General features: G+C 52.3%; 8 protein-coding genes across 8 annotated transcripts; 4 read left to right on the top strand and 4 right to left on the bottom strand.

The window, feature by feature from the left end:
• Positions 1-177: 177 nt before the first annotated feature.
• On the bottom strand, positions 178-2,616 carry QC763_206750 (uncharacterized protein; the record flags this gene model as incomplete). Its single annotated transcript, XM_062909724.1, has 2 exons — positions 1,978-2,616; positions 178-1,921 (listed from the first exon to the last, which is right to left on the bottom strand). Exons 1-2 carry the CDS (start codon positions 2,154-2,156, stop codon positions 178-180), a joined length of 1,923 nt encoding a protein of 640 aa, XP_062768536.1. The 5' UTR covers positions 2,157-2,616.
• A 1,189-nt stretch (positions 2,617-3,805) lies between these two features.
• QC763_206740 (uncharacterized protein) lies at positions 3,806-4,276 on the top strand (the record flags this gene model as incomplete). The annotated part of the gene is made up of 2 exons (XM_062909723.1): positions 3,806-4,101; positions 4,189-4,276. The coding sequence occupies 2 exons, from the start codon at positions 3,806-3,808 to the stop codon at positions 4,274-4,276; spliced, it is 384 nt and encodes a 127-aa protein (XP_062768535.1).
• Positions 4,277-4,935: 659 nt separating this feature from the next.
• QC763_206730 (uncharacterized protein) lies at positions 4,936-6,664 on the top strand (the record flags this gene model as incomplete). Its single annotated transcript, XM_062909722.1, has 2 exons — positions 4,936-5,069; positions 5,122-6,664. 2 exons carry the CDS (start codon positions 4,936-4,938, stop codon positions 6,662-6,664), a joined length of 1,677 nt encoding a protein of 558 aa, XP_062768534.1.
• A 1,684-nt stretch (positions 6,665-8,348) lies between these two features.
• On the bottom strand, positions 8,349-9,674 carry QC763_0036870 (uncharacterized protein; the record flags this gene model as incomplete). Its single annotated transcript, XM_062905570.1, has 1 exon — positions 8,349-9,674. The coding sequence occupies one exon, from the start codon at positions 9,672-9,674 to the stop codon at positions 8,349-8,351; it is 1,326 nt and encodes a 441-aa protein (XP_062768533.1).
• On the top strand, positions 8,527-10,480 carry QC763_0036860 (uncharacterized protein; the record flags this gene model as incomplete). The annotated part of the gene is made up of 3 exons (XM_062905569.1): positions 8,527-8,535; positions 8,625-10,002; positions 10,082-10,480. 2 exons carry the CDS (start codon positions 8,527-8,529, stop codon positions 9,075-9,077), a joined length of 462 nt encoding a protein of 153 aa, XP_062768532.1. The 3' UTR covers positions 9,078-10,002; positions 10,082-10,480.
• A 199-nt stretch (positions 10,481-10,679) lies between these two features.
• Positions 10,680-12,353, bottom strand: QC763_206710 (uncharacterized protein; the record flags this gene model as incomplete). The annotated part of the gene is made up of 1 exon (XM_062909721.1): positions 10,680-12,353. The coding sequence occupies one exon, from the start codon at positions 12,351-12,353 to the stop codon at positions 10,680-10,682; it is 1,674 nt and encodes a 557-aa protein (XP_062768531.1).
• A 305-nt stretch (positions 12,354-12,658) lies between these two features.
• QC763_206700 (uncharacterized protein) lies at positions 12,659-13,618 on the bottom strand (the record flags this gene model as incomplete). Its single annotated transcript, XM_062909720.1, has 2 exons — positions 13,446-13,618; positions 12,659-13,391 (listed from the first exon to the last, which is right to left on the bottom strand). The coding sequence occupies exons 1-2, from the start codon at positions 13,538-13,540 to the stop codon at positions 12,659-12,661; spliced, it is 828 nt and encodes a 275-aa protein (XP_062768530.1). The 5' UTR covers positions 13,541-13,618.
• Positions 13,619-15,089: 1,471 nt separating this feature from the next.
• On the top strand, positions 15,090-16,143 carry QC763_206695 (uncharacterized protein). The gene is made up of 2 exons (XM_062909719.1): positions 15,090-15,476; positions 15,537-16,143. The coding sequence occupies exons 1-2, from the start codon at positions 15,364-15,366 to the stop codon at positions 15,988-15,990; spliced, it is 567 nt and encodes a 188-aa protein (XP_062768529.1). The 5' UTR covers positions 15,090-15,363; the 3' UTR covers positions 15,991-16,143.
• The last annotated feature ends 1,789 nt before the right edge of the window (positions 16,144-17,932 follow it).

The raw sequence follows: 17,932 nt of genomic DNA, 5'->3' as shown, positions 1-17,932 counted from the left end.
TCCCTCCTATCAACCATGACGACCAACCATGATGACAGCTACTTAGTAGTCCAGACCCTAAAATAGACCAACAAAACCGTCAAGGTACATATGAAAGAGCAAAGCCATATCATCGCATCATTATCGTAGCATGAAGCACCGATTCACCATGTCCACCTATCCCCAGAAGCGCAACCGCTATACCTCAGGCTTTAAGACCGCCTTCCCTTCCTCGAGCTGTGGAACCTGACCATCATCACCATCTCGAGCCGAACGTGCATCCTCATCCGAAACCTCGGTCGAAGTAACACTAATCTCATCGGCATCCTGTACTCTGGCGGGCCTATATGGCCGACGTACCGGAGAGGAAGACCTAGACGACAATGATGACGAGGATGATGAAGACGAAGGCAGCGGCGGTAGCGAAGGGGGATCAAAGTCGTCCTTCAAGAACGAGTCAAAGTCAAAATCGGACATAGCATCGCGAGCAATTTCTGTTCTACAATCGGAGCGAGGGAACTCTGATGTCCTCATCATCAGGTCCTGTCTTTGACGTGGTGGTGGGGTTGCCATGAGCGCAGACGTACCGCACATCTCGCCAAGTTCGCTAGGTGGTACGATAGGTCTCAGTGGTGGCCACATACCCGGAGGTGGAGGGGGAGGCGGGCCCATTGGCATTGGGCCGGGGTAGTAAGATGGCATCGGAGGGGGAGGCGGAGGAGGGGGGAAAGACGGGCTCATGCCACCAAAGCAAAAGACGCAAGGCGGATGGGTGGGGATGTTGTTCACTGTGTTGATCAGTTGCCGATGGCATTGGTATCGGTGGGAGTTGGGGAAGTGCATGCATGGCGTAAGGGTTTGGCATGCTTTGCACGGCAACATTGACATTGGCGGAGGGGGTAGCGGAGGTGGCAGGTAACGAGGAATCATGGGAGGACCAAGAGGGAATTGTGTTGGCAAAGGAGGGGGGATCACAGATGGTCTGCTGTATGCTGAGATTGCCGGTGGCGGTGTATATGTCTCTGGGGGTGTTGGAGCTCCATACGGATCGCGGCCGAACGGCGATGGCCAGCTATCTGACATGCTGTCCTCTGAGCGGTCACGCCTTTGGACGCGATGTCTGACCTGTTCTGACGAAAGGCTACGGCCGCGAGATCGATCTGGACGACTTGTGTATGAGGGCGGGGATGCGAAGCTCCGTCGCTCTCTGTGTGGTGATACCGAAGTCGATCGATATGATGGTGGCGATTCGGTGCGTTTGGGCCGCGATGCTTCCACTCTGAGACCTCTTTGACGGTGTCTCTCACGGGCCATTTCGCTCGTTTCGGCCTCGTCAGCACGCCCCCAGGGATTGGAATCTTTGTGGCATCCCTCGAGGCCATCAGCGGTCTTGCTGACCCCGGTCTCCCCACCTCGAATAACAAGAGAGATCCTCAAGGCCTGGTTTCCAATGGCGGCTTTCTTCTTCCACAATCGACGACGAGGTTGTGGGACGTCCGCGTGATCCGCGCCGGAGAATCGCAGAAGGCTCTGTACACGGAGAGTTACAAGCGTCCAGGTTCGAGTGCGGTAACTGGTCGATGTCGCTCTCCCCCTGTCAAGAAGCAAATCTGTGATGGCGTGTTGGACTTCGTTTGGAAGGCTGCCACAGATCGTGTCAAGGTGTTCTTCATATGTCTTTTGCTTCCCACGGAGGATCCGGCCAGCCCATCCACGGCGATGCTTGTCTTGATACTGTTTGACGGCGTCGTAGAACATGTGGGCAAGGACGGACTGTTCGGATGCTTGAGCAACTGTTGACACCCTGGCTTCGGTTTGTTGGTATTCATGCACACCCACCCCGAGCGCCTTGAAACCACCCAATACCTCCCGTTGGCCGGGAAGATAGGTGATGTTCCAAGCCTCGTATACCTGCTTGCCCGCCTCGTTCTTCTCTACTTGACTAGGTGCTCAAATATTAGCACATGCCCTCCGGCAGACGGGACTGGGCACACTTACTGGAGAGGACAATGTTCCTGGCTTATCCAATATCTGTCACTGTATACGGAGGAGACGACACTAGAGTCGTCGCTGCATACTGTCGACTCATCATCGCCATATGCGGCAGCATTGACAGGCGCTGAGTTTCTTCCTCTCTCAAGGAATGGGGATTGGGGAGAGTAGGGTACCGGACACATGATTGTGGTTGTGGAGGTGGGGGTGAGCTGTATAACACGAAGACCAGAGAGCAATGGTCTTGCTGCAAAGGTTCAAGGGGAAAGTGAGGGCGGGGTTCCGGGCTGATAGCTCTTATAAGCTGGGGGAGGATTGAGACCATGGAAGTGGGAGGGATCTGAGGCACAGGCGGCCGGGACGCCTTGGACTGGCTACTGCAGGAGAACACTTGCAGACAGCTGCCGTAGTTGCATGGATAGGACAACATCTCATAGGCTGGCTGACTGAGGATGTGAGAAATCGGGGCGTCTGCCTGCGCGCTGGCCCCTCTTGCTCCCCTCCAACTCTCAACTGAATGCCCGCTGATTGGCAAATTCCATTATCCAGGGCGGCCGCCAGTGGATGGGCAAAGACAATTGGATCAAATCGACATGCAGCTGCGCATTATCTGCGCCCCAACCCCTGGACGAAGGCTGTGCGGAGAGTTGTCTTGGCATGTTTGATACAAAATAATGGAGAGCCTTGATTGATTTTGACGCATGTCAGTGGGCCAGGCCTAACAATTGACAACATTCTATGTCTGCATTGTCAAAAAGACAGAAGTTCGAGTTTTTTTGTATGATGTGCTTGCGCAGGCTCCCAAGGCCTCCTTCTCGCCCGCGACCTGAGTACGGCTCATGTTTACCCCGCAGTGTATCTGCCCAGCGATAACAAGAAAGGAGCTGACAAGCAGGCCTCATAATACAAACCCCAGCAGCAGCTGTGGGTTAGCATCGATCTCACCCAAGTTTCTGGTCAGTATCGCGTCCACATCATGCCGAACAATGGTCGATGGACGTGCCGCTGACCGTAGCCTTGCAACACCCCAACTGGAAAAGTGAAGCCCCCCCGTTCTGCTGTTATCGTCCGAGTATCGGAGGCTGCTCGTACTTCGTGTGAGACGCTAACTGTCACCTGGTGTCCATTACTCAACCACACGAGCTTATATAAGGGATCTATCATGAAATCTTGTTGAACTGGGTGACAGTGATATCCCCGATATCACCGTCCACTTCAACAGGTCATCTGGACACGAGCTTTGTATGGAATTGGTGCACATAAGCTCTTCTATCATTGGCGTCTCAGACACTGAATCATCTCGCGGGCGAGAACTAACCCTTTCTGCTTATCGCCTGGAAAGTGTGACTTGCCTCGCCCGATGCTGAGGAAAGACATTCTTCCTTTCTTGCCTGCTCTGGCTTAGTGCATTGCCGTTGCCGGTCCAAATGGGCCAATCAACTGGCCCAATCTCTCCGGGTCTATTGTGATTTGGTCAAGCTTCATTGAGCGGGGTAAATCAACGTCGATGGATGCCATCGGGGAAACCATCTTTGAGTTGATCTTTAGGGAATCCTGTCACTTCATTGACATGCTCTCTACCTTTGAGGTCGACCTTGCCTAGCCCAACTAAACATCTGGCTCGCCCAAATGAGCGGTATCTATCTATTATCCAATGGCTTTCGTCGGTAACTACGCTCTCTCGAGCACCCCTCCAGGCTCGGCTTGCCCAGCCTGCATGAATTCCATGGTGTCGATCTGATATCGGCCGGAGCAACCACAAGGCCACTGAGCCACATACTCACTGCTGTTGTCTCTGCTGTTTCCTTGCAAGCCTCAAGTTTTCTCTCAAAATATGGGGGCCGCGGCGTATGGGGGCCCTTTTTCCATCCCAGACGAAGGCCATTTCGGCGGCCATGTCTTGGCTATCGAAGAGGAGGCAAAGAAGGTGCTATATCTAGCCATCTTTCCTCTTCACTTTCGGAAGCATCTCTTCCTGGCTCTCTGCCATGTTCCCATGTCCGGTCTCCAGATGCTGTCATCAGCCAGCCTTGATATTGGGATTACGTCTCACAAGAATGCCTTGGAGCCTCGCCCAGCCCCCCTGCACCTATTCCACATGGCAACCCTCCGCAAAGTCTCTCCGCACGGGTAACAAACCGCGTATTAACGTCAGTATGGAGCCCCAAGCCCCCAGACGCTTTTATATTCTATCTTTAACATATGTTTCTCCGTCAGATACCTTGATCCTTCAAGACCTACAAGCCGCCCTTTTTCTCTCAGTTCCTTTCCATCCACATGTCGATATCGAACCTGCAAGATGTAGGCCTCTAGGTCTTGCTACGTTAGCACCATGCTTGCTCCGGAATTCTTCGAAGGGACTGAGTGTTGATATCCGGAAGCCACTGGCAAAACCCCTACTCTGGATTCTGCCTCCTGCATGTGGTTAAAGGCAACCAATCTCAGTTGCCTCGGGCCAAGTCAGCGGTGCAGGTCCAAGTTGGTACAGGGGGTCGAATGGAACTTCCATGTACAAATCCGTTTGCCTTTTTCGGATTTCCAACGGCAGGATCCCTTACCCATCCGGTCCCCGTTTAGTTCCCCAGACGGCACGCATATCGCACCCGATCTAGTTCCAATGGTCTGCCATACTCGCCTCCCTAGTGGTCTATAGTTATCAAGTATCGAAATTGGCCGTCTTCTACTGGCCATGCTGAGGCCATCGATGCGGCATGCAGGAACCCTGTCGTGGAATTACCTCCAGGACGTCCAAACTCTTGCTGCAAGTTCCGAAGCCAATTAAAGACGAAGAGCCATGTCGTCTTCTGGACTGAAAGAAGAGCCGCTGCTGAAAGACAATTAATAAATGGCGAACTTCCCTGTCTTTGGCACCTTTACATTCTGCGGTCTGATATCATCTGTTCGCTCTACCAAGCACCTCACTACGCCAAAACTTAACACAATTATTCCGCATTCTCAGTTATCATGGAGTCTCCCAGCTCTGTCATTACTGGCATATCTGAGCTACCATCTTCCGACATCATCTCACCTCAAACCTCGTCGCCACCAAGCCTGTCACCACGAAGCCCATCATCAAAACATATCCATGCAGGTTATAGGTTCGTCAGACGCCATCTCTTAGATGTCGTCTAGCTGACTGATAAGTTTCAGTTCAAACGAAGAGAAGGATGTGGACTTCGAGTGCCGCATTCAAGTATTGGAGAGTACCGTGAAGCAACAGCAGAGCGTCCTGAAGAAACAGGAAGAGCAGATGAAAGCGTTTGAGGAACGACTGCAATTCCTTCGTCATAGGAGGTCATTCAAGAAGGCCCTAGCAGACTTGTTTCTTGGGTCCTCTTCCAGCTCCTCTCAGAAAAGCCGATCTCGGTCTCAAAGCTCTGTGGAGACGGACTACGAAGAGGGTCAGCCCATCAACAATTGGAAAGATGCCCAAGTTTCACCGAGGTCTGATGGGCATCAGAAAACACACTCGCAGGGTTTACCATCGTCACCTGATCAACACGTTGTGGAGATCTACTCACATCCCACCAAACACAACACATCGCCGCCAGAGCTCATGAACACTGAGAAGGTGTCACCGGTGGAGATGATGGACACTGCTAGTCCAGTGGAGATGAGTGCTGAAAGGAGGCGGACCTTGGCTCCCCGGCCTCCTCTTGAGAAAATGCCAGAGCTTAGGTTTCGACCTCAAAGTCGCGTTATTGACGCCCGCCCGCAATTTCTAGCCACCTCAAGCGTGTCCCCAAGCACCAGCTCTGGGTTCATCAACTCTCCTTTTGCGAGCAACAGCCACATCTCGCCCACATCAAGCTGCACTCCATTGGCCATTGTCCCTACCTGGTCATCCATGTGTGATAGTCTTCATCATTCCACCATACAAGGAGCCTGTGAGTCTCCAGGAGACGGCGCGTGGCCCAAATCACAACCATCGCAAACCATTAATGCCAGAAACTTTTCTCCAGCTTTACCCCAGTATGTTGAGCTCGATTCTTCACACATGGTCTCTTCTGGAGTACCGACATCACAATCGACTTCGTACTTTGCCACCTCGTCACCCAACTCTCAACAAGTAACTGCCCCCGAGTCTGCTCTCATGGTCCACTGCTCCTTTTCTGGTGCATACGGAAACAGTGACATTTGGCAAGAATCACCCATTTTGCGAACCATGCCTTTCTTGGACCAGGGCGAACACATATGGAACTCGCCTACAACTCATGGAGAGGCCAACACTATGAACTCATTTCCTGCAGTTTTCACTGATGCAGGAGGGGGTTATTCAACAGAGGAGAGCCGTAGCACCGACGGATCCCCCGTCGAAACTGTATATGGTCAGTCACCTGTGCTTAGCTGCGAACCATGCGGCTTTTATCCCATTGCTGGCCCAGACCAGCGTAAAAAAATGGAGAAGCACAAGAAGACCATCAAGCACAGCAGGAAAACTGGAAAGGGAATTGTGGACACGTTCCCCTGCGATCATTGTGCCGCCACATACACCAGGCGAGACAATCTCGTTCAGCACCAAAAGTCTCATTTCCAAGGCACACAGGCAGAGGTTGACTCTGCCTCTGCAACTGCATTCAATGAGGAGGTGATTAATCTTGGGCATGGAATGGAATCTATGCCCTTGGGAGTACAGAGGCCAAAGAAACGGAGACGGCGGTCATCGCTGATGAGTCCGAGGAGTGGGGAGTAGACCTGGGGCTTGCAGGGCTTCCGGCCTGCAATGAGGTATCAGAATGATGCAGCTTGCACAGACGACGGGGGAAATTCATTCCACGCCCAACTTGGGGTTTTTTTCTTTTTTTTTTGAGGTCTTTGCTTGCTGGATCTTCAGGTTTCCCATTTATACGACGGCTCTGTTTGATGAGCTGATGATATCATGTCCCATTGCTACGATAGCACGATTTATGAGATCACGAACTTCCTTGCCTCTCGCAGGTTTCTCTCTCACCATTCGTGAACCTCGGCGATATCGCCAGCAAGAGATGAGTGACCATGGCTTGCGCTGAGCAAACTTGTCAACGCGGTCGTGTTGACCGAGGTCGTAGCGGCCACCAAGTTCAATCTTTGCGGTTGGGCAGCATTGCAGCAACAACAAGTGTCCACGAGGCCCAAGTCTAGCCATGTATTGTACTTCTCGACACCATCAGACAAAGGACACACAGGTGGTTATGGTTCGCGCACCACTGCAACTCTAGCTTCTCTTCACCGAATGCGGGTATTACCCCACGTTGTCTCACAGGTTGGCATGAAATACGACATCAATTCACACGTCGGCGTAAGGGACTGTATTTGCCACTTATCAGTATGCTTGGCATCTAATACACATGACGGGGTATAGTGCAGGAAGGACAAGTGGCACTGAAATGGATAACGCCGAACGCCATATTAATGATTTGCTATTTTTGAGCAAAATACCTAATATTGCTTTTGTACCGATGAGAAGCCATTGCCAGTTCACGGAACAACCAGAGAAACACGATCATGCATGAAGTGTACGCCAGCGTCAATTTCGGCGGCCAGCTGGATCGAACTTAAGATGGAACGCCCCGTGGGAACCCAAGAGGCGCAGGTCCCATCCTCACGCTTCACCCACATGCAGCGTCACGGTCCAGATGTAAAGCGGTCGATAAGTTGATGCGCGTGAAAAGGTCCGGAACTAACTGTGCAGATCAAGTTCCCAATATCACAATGCATGGCATCGCGACACAGAAGATAAGCTGGACCTGGGGCAGGATTGCGAACACCTGAAGGGTGATAGGCGAAACGGGGGTTATTCCTCCTGTATCGCTCCAATCCCACCTGCCCACGGGTAACGAGCGCGAGCAGAGCCTCATCAATGGCGGGGTTGCAATCACCTGACGCATGATGTCTCACTTCATGTGGGTGGGTTCGTCAGGATCTTTGGACGGCACCTTTGTGGCCGCTTTAGCGAGGGAAAATGAGGGTTAGGGTTGTTGATATCAACGAACTTCGTCAGGGGTTAAGGGGCTCAGGGGTAACTGAAGGTCCAATTCGTCAATGGCTGGTCGTACCATTCACTCAATCACAGCATCCGATGATGGCACTAGCGCGCCAATGTACCTAACCAATTGTGTTCCATTCTACCCTCGGGGAAGGTCGAGCTTTACTCTGCAGCGATGCAATGTGCCTGGTTCGTTACACCACAAGAACTAGTTGTCTCACACAAATGGACCTTTTCCAAGGAATGATGCGCCCTGCCAATGACTTTCTTAATGTGCCAACAAACGCGTTCATGCTATGAAAATTACGAAAAATTACAGAATTTACACCCGTTTTCCTGCCCAACCATTACCCATCCACAATCAAGCCATTCCATCCTTTACCAGAAAATTAACGCCAACACGGCAGTCACTCTAAGCCTTCGTGACAACCAGTCCTTTGTGCGCCCATGGAATATTCCCATCAATCCCATTCTTCTCTTCCAACCACTCCAACACCTGCTGCTTCGCCATCAACGGCCCCATCACCTTGCTACCATACAGCTTGTCCAACCCCAACACCGGATTAATCCACCGATCAAGCAAGTACTTCATGAATCCCGTATGTGTAACCGTTCTGATGACCCCTCTGGCCGCATCATCCACTTTTTCTGAAAACTCCTTCCTCTCAGCCTGATACTCCTTGAACAGTTTTCCCACCTTCTCCTCGGTGATCTCCTCCCCACTCTCATTCAACTTTTTGAGCAAGTTCCCAAGCACAATCACGTCCAAGACCCCGTTATTGTACCCCAACCCCACATTCGGCGTGATCTTATCGCACGCATCACCCACCAACCCTATCCGTTTCCAACTCCTATTCTTGACAGCACCTTCCTGAAGCTGTGTCAACCCAGCCTTGTTGACATTTTTGAAAACATCCCCAAAAGTCAGTTTATTTGTCACATGCATGTCCTTGACATCTTCCGCGAACTGTTTGATGTCCTCATCCGTGTAATCGATTCTTTCCCTCGTAGGACCGCCAGGGAGAGGTCGGTAGATGATAAACCAGCCTCTGTCCCTCCCGACGAAGAACTGGGAAGACACACCGCCGGAATGGCACTCCCAGTCGTGGCCTGGCTCGATTTCCGAGCCGGGGAGGGATAGCCGGGGGAAGTTACCGAAGAGGCCTTGAAAGGTTGTTTCAAAGGGGAGGGTTTCGGACTCTGGGGCGTTGGAGAGGGAGTTCATTATCTTGCGGGTTTTGGAGTGGACGCCGTCTGCGCCGATGACGAGGGTGCCGTTGTAGGAAGTGCCATCGGCGCAGGTGACGGTTACGCCTTCAGGGGTGAGGGTGATGTCGGAGAGGGATTTGTTGACGTGGATTTTGGCTTTGGCGGAATCCGGGAGGGTGCTGAATAAAGTGGTGACGAGGTCGAGACGGTGGAGGAAGGCCATTGCGCGGCCGTGGCAGGCGCGGAGGTGGAATTCGTACGAGTTGTAGACTTTGCCGTCGCGTTGGAGGACGTGCTTGTGGGGGATGGGGGTGGAGATGGCTTCCATTTGGGGAAGGAGGCCGAGCTGGTCGTAGAGGCGGAAGGAGGTGGGTCCGATGGCGATGCCGGCGCCTTCTTCGGGGGTGACGGTGGAGCGGCGTTCGAGGATGGTGAAGTCGACACCGGCGGAGGTGAGGATTTGGGCGAGGGTGAGGCCGATGGGGCCGCCGCCAATTATTATTACTTTTAGGGGGGTTGTGGCTGTCATGATGGATGGGAGTTGGAGAGGTAACGACTGGATGGTGGGTGTGAAGGGGTGGCGATGTGGGAGTGAGGGTGAGAATGAGCGTGATATTTCACCACGAGAATAAGAGAGTTGTGAAAAACAAAAACAAGGATAAGGCTAGAAACATCTCTGTCTGACGAGGGATAACGCTGTCATTAAATATGTTCGAGGCTGGATCAGATTGGCGGGTGTCACAATCTTAAGCTAACGTGTTGGTTCAGGGATAGACACACGACCCATGTTTTTGTCCAGGAAATGCCCTGATAGACTCAAGATGGCGCTGTCGAGCCGTCAGGCAGTCACAAATGTGGTAGGTCAGCATTGCTTATCGGGTCCCATCGCGTGTGTGGAGTCTTATCGTTGGCAGCATGTTGACAAGGACCATGCAGCATCGAGGCATCCTTGCGGATCAGCCCTGTCAGATTTGACCCTGATTTTGACAATGCAACACCGAATCATCTTTGACATGTGCCAGCGCAGGGACCAGGCATGGTCCTACAGGGGCTAAAGGGACCCCTGGTGAGGCTCTGCTTTTCTCTAGCTACCGACTATAATAACAAATGCAGCTGTGCCACATTCTCTCATCAGTCGGGCTCGCATGGAGATGACTTTGAGAGAAAAAGGAGAGAACATAGGGTTAGGGTACAGGGTCTACAATGGAACCCCAGATCTCCACTGTGTTTTATCTTTTATGCCAAGCCAACAGCCAAGTGGATTTAACAGCGAAAAAAACGTTGAGAAACAACGGCTTGAACCTCGGCTTCTTTTTGCTTTCTGTAACATTCCCAACAGACTCAATCGCATGTTTTAGAATTGGAGTAACATCGTTTCATTCAATTATTGCGATTGGCTTAAGCGAAGCTATGATGTTAGACTTGGACGGCCGGCAGTCGGATGCAACGGAAAGACCGACCGTCTCACATCTCCCATTTGAAATCGGACACGGCGAATGCTTCACTCTTTCCATTTCGGGGTACTTGTTCATCTCTAGTGCTCGACCAAACATGAATACTTGCTTCCGCGCCCAAGCACAAACCGCTCCCACTCATTCTCGTCCTTATTGGTCGCAGCGATGTCCCCACTGATCTTATCCTCGCGTTTGCACTCCTCAAAATGCTCCTGAATGGCCAAGGCAATCCGCTCAGCACCCGTCCGCGCCCCACCAAGATTTGGACCAGCAGCTCCCAACCTCAGCGAAGCCAGTCTTCCTGTCACAAAAAGTGGCACGTCATCTTTCCACTTCAATTGCTCAGTCAAGCACGGCAGCCCTCCTATCTCATCAATGGGGTGCGTTTTCCTCATCGTCTGCAGATACGGTAGCGCAGCAACGTCTGTCTCAATTCCCGTCGCAAAATAGATGAAGTCGAATGACGGTATACCCTCAATCGCCGGCTCAGTTTCGACCTTCCACCGACCACCCGCCTCAGTGGTCACAAACTGCGCATTCACCAACTTTGTCTCCGTCCGCAACTCCAGCCTGCCACGAGAGATGTGATCCTTCAACTTTTTGTGGTATCTCGGTGGAATGCTCCCACCTCCCCTGGCAGCTCTCACCATCTGCAATCTCTCCTCGTCCGTGTCGGCAGAGTAAAAGTAGGCCTGTTCGAGGTTGCGGTATTTGCTCATCCAGCTGAGCTCGACATCGAAGGTCTTGATGGCGATCGGACTGCGCATCAGGTGCCAAACTTTGGTGACGCCTTTGCGGATGGCGAGGTCAGAAAGTTGGGCTGAGGTGAGACCGCCACCGATAACGAGGACCTTGGTTCTCTGGCCGTTGGTCATCCTGGTGCGAACGACGGTGTCGGGGAAGGTTTCGATTTGGGTGCTGTGGCAGACTTGAGGGAGGGATTCTGTTGCCGAGAAGGCTTTGAAGGCGTGACGTGGGATGGAAGGTTGATTTGCTGGTCCGACAGAGAGGACGACAGTTCGGGCATACTGAAGGCCCCGGTCTGTGGTGACTGTGAAGAGGGGTTCGTCGTTGACAGAGATGCCTTGGACCACGTCGAAGCTGATGTCTTGGACGGACTCTTTCTTGACGACACCATCGCAGAGATGGTACCTGCTAGCGACTGCACGGCAATGATCAGAGAAGAGGGCCTGAGAAGGGTTGAAATAGTCGATGCGGTCCCGTTCGTTGATCTCAACTCTGGCGTTGCAAGCACTGTGGGCTGAGCACTTCTGCGTCCGGGTTCTCTTCCGTATGTGCTTGCTGACTTCTTTTCCGACACAGTGGTGAATCTCGAGCAACTCATTCTCCCGGTTCTGCGAATAGGCATACCCAAGGAGAGCATCGCGGTCAACTGGGCTAACGTGCCAGAACATGGGACTTCGGAGATGCTCGATGTCGTAGCACTTAAACAGCTTGTTCCAGCGGCCACACCAGCCGTCATGGGTGGCATCGAGCGCCATGATATCGAGATCTTGTGTATCGCTTGCCGTTGGGCGGGCGCAGCATGTGACCCGACCGTTTCTCACTTGCTTCAGCGGCATGGATCGTCCATAACGATGCAAAACCCGGTGTCTCCTGTGCTCTTCGTCTGTGAAAATAGCACCTGGAGCCTTTTCACGGAGTCGTGCTGCTACTGCTAGACCACAAGGCCCGGCACCAATGATGACCACATCATGTACGTGTGGCAAGGTTTGGCGAGAGATGTCGGGCATTGTGAGGAGTATTGTCGGGTGAGATGATAGGCAGCTGGATGCTCAATCGCTTCGTCAGGATGAAAGGACTCGGATGGCTTTTCATTCACAGCAACAAAGCATCAAAAGGAGAACAAATGGTCTGTTGTCAATTGGGATGTCATAGTGGATGACGTTGCAGAAGGACCTTGATATCTGGTATTGAGAACCTTGATGGCTGCCATCGCTTCAGGGGCGGAACATCAAGGTCCTCAACGCACACTCCCACAACATCCTTTATTGAGCATTAACTATACAATTGATGGTGCGCAGATTCCCCCAGGCTATCACATCATCCCCAATACAAACGGTACCCCTGCAGCTAATACTAAAAAGTGACCCCCGACTCTGGTCTTGGCGTCTGCACCAGCCGTAACGACAGGCGCGTCGGATGCTGTGCGAGTGAATGAGGTCGATGCTGTCACTGAGCTGAACGATGTCGGCGTAGGAGTTATGCCGGGTGGGGGCGTCGTTGGCTCTGGCACGCCATCAGGACAATGCAAATGATCACCGTGCGCTTCGCACTCGTCCGAGCCAGGGGTGGTGGGGACAGGAGTTGATGATGGAGCTGGGGGGGTAGTGGGCTCTGTAACTCCTGGAGGGCAGTGCCAGTGGTCATCGTGAGCCTCACACTCCCCGGAGCTAGGAGCCGAGTGAGTAGTATGGGGCTCCGGGGAAGGAGGCGTAATTGGCTCTGATACTCCTGGGGGACAGTGCCAGTGATCACCATGCGGCTCGCATTCGCCAACCGCCGAGCTGGTCGCTGTGGGAGAGCATGATACAAACACCTGGGTGCTAGTTGTGATGGTGTATCCCGCGCTGCGCAAGGCATTGGTGTCGTACGTGTAGTAGCCTGTGAAGCTGCCACCGTCGAATGTTTCAAGAGACGTGTAGACAATCACACGTTCTGTCCCTGAGAACGGAACTCCTGAGGTCGACCAATGATGGTCCATTGACGAGATGAATTCGGGGTAATTGGTGATGGTCGCGTCAATTCCAAGCTGGGTACGGGTTCTCGTCCTTGAACATCGTGTTGGTTTTCTGGAATCTCGAAAGCGGAAGGATGGCACTTACGAGCATGCTTGGCCAGTAGGGGCTGGGGTGACAGCCTGGGGCAAGGCCGCCACCAACTCGACAACGAATCCAAGAGCGAAGAGTGATTTCATCATTTTGATCACCAGTCTGTCTCATACAGGAAGGGTGTTAGACACCGAGATTCATCAGTTCTTGAGACGCTTCTTGTCTTTAATACTAATTGACGAGAGCCGTTCGCGGCATGACCATCTTGACTTGATCTACTAATTTCCTTCTTCTCAGCCAACCTTCCGCCATGGCCGCCAGCTATCTTCCTGCAAATACGACTCTCTATCCAAAATTGGGACCTTGCAGTAACATCCCACTTCTGTGGCCTCAATATCACCCTCGGTTACCAATATCAAGCGACTCCAACAAGCTTTTGGATGATCTCCGTCATCCCGCGCGGGTTCTTTACGTGATGGAACGCACCACACCATGCTCATGAACCTCTATGGACAAAGGCAAGCCACAATAGGTTCAATATTCCATGGCTGCCACATGCCAAGCATCCTAGCTGATGTACCCATCAAGGTGCTCAAGGAGTGGATACGCAGCCAACAACCTCCACGCCAAGACCCTCTGTTCATCAAGGTACATGGCTGCCCTTCAACGACTCGGACCGCTGGTGAAGCCGTCTCGGTGTCTACACTCATAGATGGTAGAGAACAGAGATGCTCTAGTAGGCACTTTAGAGCTTCGGAGCAGTCAACTCTCACGCGGCGGCAGGCACTTCATGTGGACAGAGTTGCAATGCATATCGAAAGAACTGGAGGGCTACGCGAAGTGAGCAGAGGCAAAGTGCGGATCTAGTAGGACAGTTCAAGTATAAAGAGGACGAGATGTCGTGCGTTCATCCAGAGAATGCCATCATCAACCACCTCGCGCTCAAGTCTCTTGATCAACCCTCTCCAAGCCCCCTACTACCTCATCAAAAGCCTTCCACCAACAACCACTGTCAAGATGGTCTCTTTCAAGCTCCTCATTGCGGCCTTTCATCTCGCGTCTGTGGCCTATGCCGCTCCCGAATTCAAGAGCGACCTTCTTACTCGCGATTGCTTCCCCCCTACCGGGTGCACGCTCGTTGGAGCCTGCGAGTACTGCTGTGCCACCAATCCCGGAGGTGCTTGCCATCAGACCCATGGCACCACAACTTGCCCTGTCGCTGGCCAGAAGAGATATCACTGCGATGACCATTAGACCATTTGCTCTCGGCGTTATCCCCGCCTAAGCTGGCCGCCAGCCCGCCGCCTTCACACCCCTATCAACGATCAAAAATCGACCGAGCTCTGCTACCTGGGAAGTATGGCTGGAGGAAGGACTTGGTGAAGGATGAAGGATGAAAATAGAACTGTGGATACTGCATAAAAAACGTCAAAAGTTCCCGAGGGTTGGACACATGTTCATGTACATAGTTTTCAGCAATCTGTGCAAATTCAACACTTCAATGTCAGCCCTGCTGAAATAAAAAGAAGCTTCTATTCACTTGAGTACACCGCGGCGTTGGCCCCAACCAGAAAATGGTGGCAAGGGATCCCACGTGTGGAAGCGAGACACGTCTTGGCTGAGAACCTTGATGGTCTCCATCACACCTAGCATGTTGGTTTCCTGCAAGAAACTTTCAGCTCACCCCCACGAAAATCATCGAGGTGCAGAAAAAAACAAGATTACCCATGCAAACATCATCGGATGACAGGAGAGGAAGTCGACTTTACCAAGGATGTAACCTGCTTCAGATGCAGGTACAGGAAGCCTGGAACTACTATTGACATTGGGCACATGAAGGGTCCTGCTCATCATCTATAAAAAGCCTTTCATCCCATGTTTTGCATGTCTTGCTTGCCTCACTAGCTCAGTTTGATCGTCGCATATTTGTTCTCTGTATTCCACCCGGTGTCTCTCGCTTATTCACGGCAATATGAAGACACTCTCTGCCGCCATCATCCTCGCCTTCAGCGCCTTTGCGGCAGCCCAGGAATTGGCACCTTCGCCTACCGAGTCTGTCGGGTGTGAGCCTCATGGTGATCACTGGTGAGCACTTTCCCGTTTCGTAAAAACATCTGAATAGTCATTGACTTTACCTTCCCAAAGGCATTGCGATGGACCCCGCGAGACCGCCCCCGCAACCACTGCGACTCCGGTGATCATCACCGCTTCCGAGGTCGTTGCTGTTCCTGCCACCACCACGGCTGCCGCCCATGATGACGACCATGACCACGAACAGGACCACGATCATGATGACGAGGATCATGATCATGAGGACGAAGAGGACCACGACCATGACGACCACAGCGCCGGTGTCCTGCCCCCCAGCCCAACCGCTTCCATCGGGTGCGAACCTCATGGCGACCACTGGCACTGCGATGGACCTGCTCCCACCACTATCGCTACCGTCACGACCAGCGGTGTCGCTTCTGGAACTGGCGCTCCTGTCATCACAAGCACTGGTCCCGTTGTCACTGCCGGTGCTGCGGCTGTTCATGGGGGTGTCGGCGCCGCTGCCGGCGTGTTGGGCTTGGTTGGCTTTATGATAGCTGGGATTTGATGTGTATTACTTGGACTTCTTGCTTGAATATCAGGCAGCTCTGGCTGTCAACTTCATGTTTCCATCTCGGGAAAACAGATCTAATAGCGTTTGGCATTGATAATATCTATTGTTTTTCACCGAACTTCATCATCACATTTCAAGAACACTGCCTGCCAATGACCAGAAGTTGTAAAGTGTACCTAGACTAGTTGGAATGCATAACCATCGTACCTCCTCCCATCCCCCCTTCTAACCCCAACCCTGCCAAGTAACAACAAGTGGACCCCCAACTCGGGGGCTCAGGGCCATCATCCTCTTAGAAAAAGGCATTCGCACCCACATCATTCTGCCCCAAGTTCCCCAACCCCCAATTCACCTCCACCGTCTTCAGCACACTATAATGTCCATACGCCGTCCCATTCGCGGTCCCCCTCTTGTTCGTCGGGACAGCACTCCCCAACAAGACAGCATAAACCTGGTCATTTCTGCTGTACGACCCCTCATCAAAAGTCAACATGACCAACGTCCGCGGGATGTTAAACTTGTTATCAGCCAGCAAAGGGGTGATGAAATTCCGTGCCCATCTCCCGGCGTAGGCAACAGAGGTGTCATGGCCAGAGTTGTCCATGTTGGGCGTGAGGAACATCCACTGGGGGACCTTGTTGGATGCGAGATCTTTTTCGAACATTGTGAAGTTTTTGCACTTTGCTGAGCGGGAGATGGAGCCGTTGACGGAGTCGAAACTCGCGAGGGGGTTCTGTTTGCGGACGTAGAGCCCGAGATGTAGGAGGGGCCTTGGAAGCCGGAGTCTGGGGGGAGGTGTTAGTACCAGTTCAAGGCGGAAAGGGAGGAATTGAACATGCAAGGCATGTCTTCCTGGTAGATGGACCAGGAGATGCCGCCGGGTTCGAGGAAGTCAACAACAGACTTGATGGAGCGCGTCAAGGCGGTGGACGTTGTTGTCGGAGATGCTGTGGCGGGTGCCGGCTGCGACGGCGATATAGTCGGGTTGAGAGGGGTGGGTGCGGGCGATGTAGTTTATTAGAGATATACTTTGGGTAGCGAGGTAAACGTGGTTAGCTGGGGGGAGGGAGGTTAGTTACTGGATAAGCGGAAAGGTTGGTAAAGGGGTACTTGCGGTCAGCGATAGCGTCGATATAATCGACATTCTCGAGCCAGATTTAGACAAATCGATCAAATATTCTTCCGGTAACGTTGCTAGTTAGGAAGAGGGTTAAAGCCGTAGTACGCGTAATAGCTATCACGGTAATATATATACTAGTGTACTGTATTTAAGTAGCAGCACTACCTAGGAGGCTAAAAGCAGCGACGGTGAAGGGGAGGTTAATTATTTTGGTGTGTGGTAAGAGCTTCTGTTCTCAGAGGTGTAATGATGTCCGAAATGCTATTACAATTTTCGACCAGCTCTGGAAGAGGTCATCGTAAATATAGATAAGATTTCGATAATGGTTTAACTATATGCCTAAACCACATAGTAGAGTGGGTTCCCAGACTTTACTTCACTAGATAGTTATCTAAACTAGGAAGGAAGTATGAAGCCTGTTCTGAGCCTCCGAGCCACAGGTGGAGGAGTACATGCAGGTCTGGGACGCTGCTTTGAGAGCTTCCCAGCACTCTTTACCATAACACACGGATCATATGCTTTGTGTTGGGTGTTCATCTCTTTCTTTTCTTCATGTCGTATTCAATGAGGACTCTCAATTAGAGTCCTCACCCTTGAGCTTCCAGCATCGTCGCCGGAAGCCACGACTCGGAGCTCGCCGAGGCGTCACAACGGGACATTTCTCTGGGAACTGTCATTGGGCCTCATCGAGCCTCCCATCAGGATCCCCCTACCGGAAGGTAACAACAACGATACTATTTAAAATTATCATACCTGCTCTACCGTTACCCAAAAGAGTAGTAACTTCGGCACGTCACTAGCGTGCATGTCCTGCGG

This window comes from Podospora pseudopauciseta (assembly GCF_035222475.1).
Source record: "Podospora pseudopauciseta strain CBS 411.78 chromosome 2 map unlocalized CBS411.78m_2, whole genome shotgun sequence".
Classification (NCBI taxonomy): Eukaryota; Fungi; Ascomycota; class Sordariomycetes; order Sordariales; family Podosporaceae; genus Podospora; species Podospora pseudopauciseta.
The sequence above is the reverse complement of the archived record's forward strand: the minus strand, read 5'-3'. Positions and strand labels throughout refer to the sequence as shown.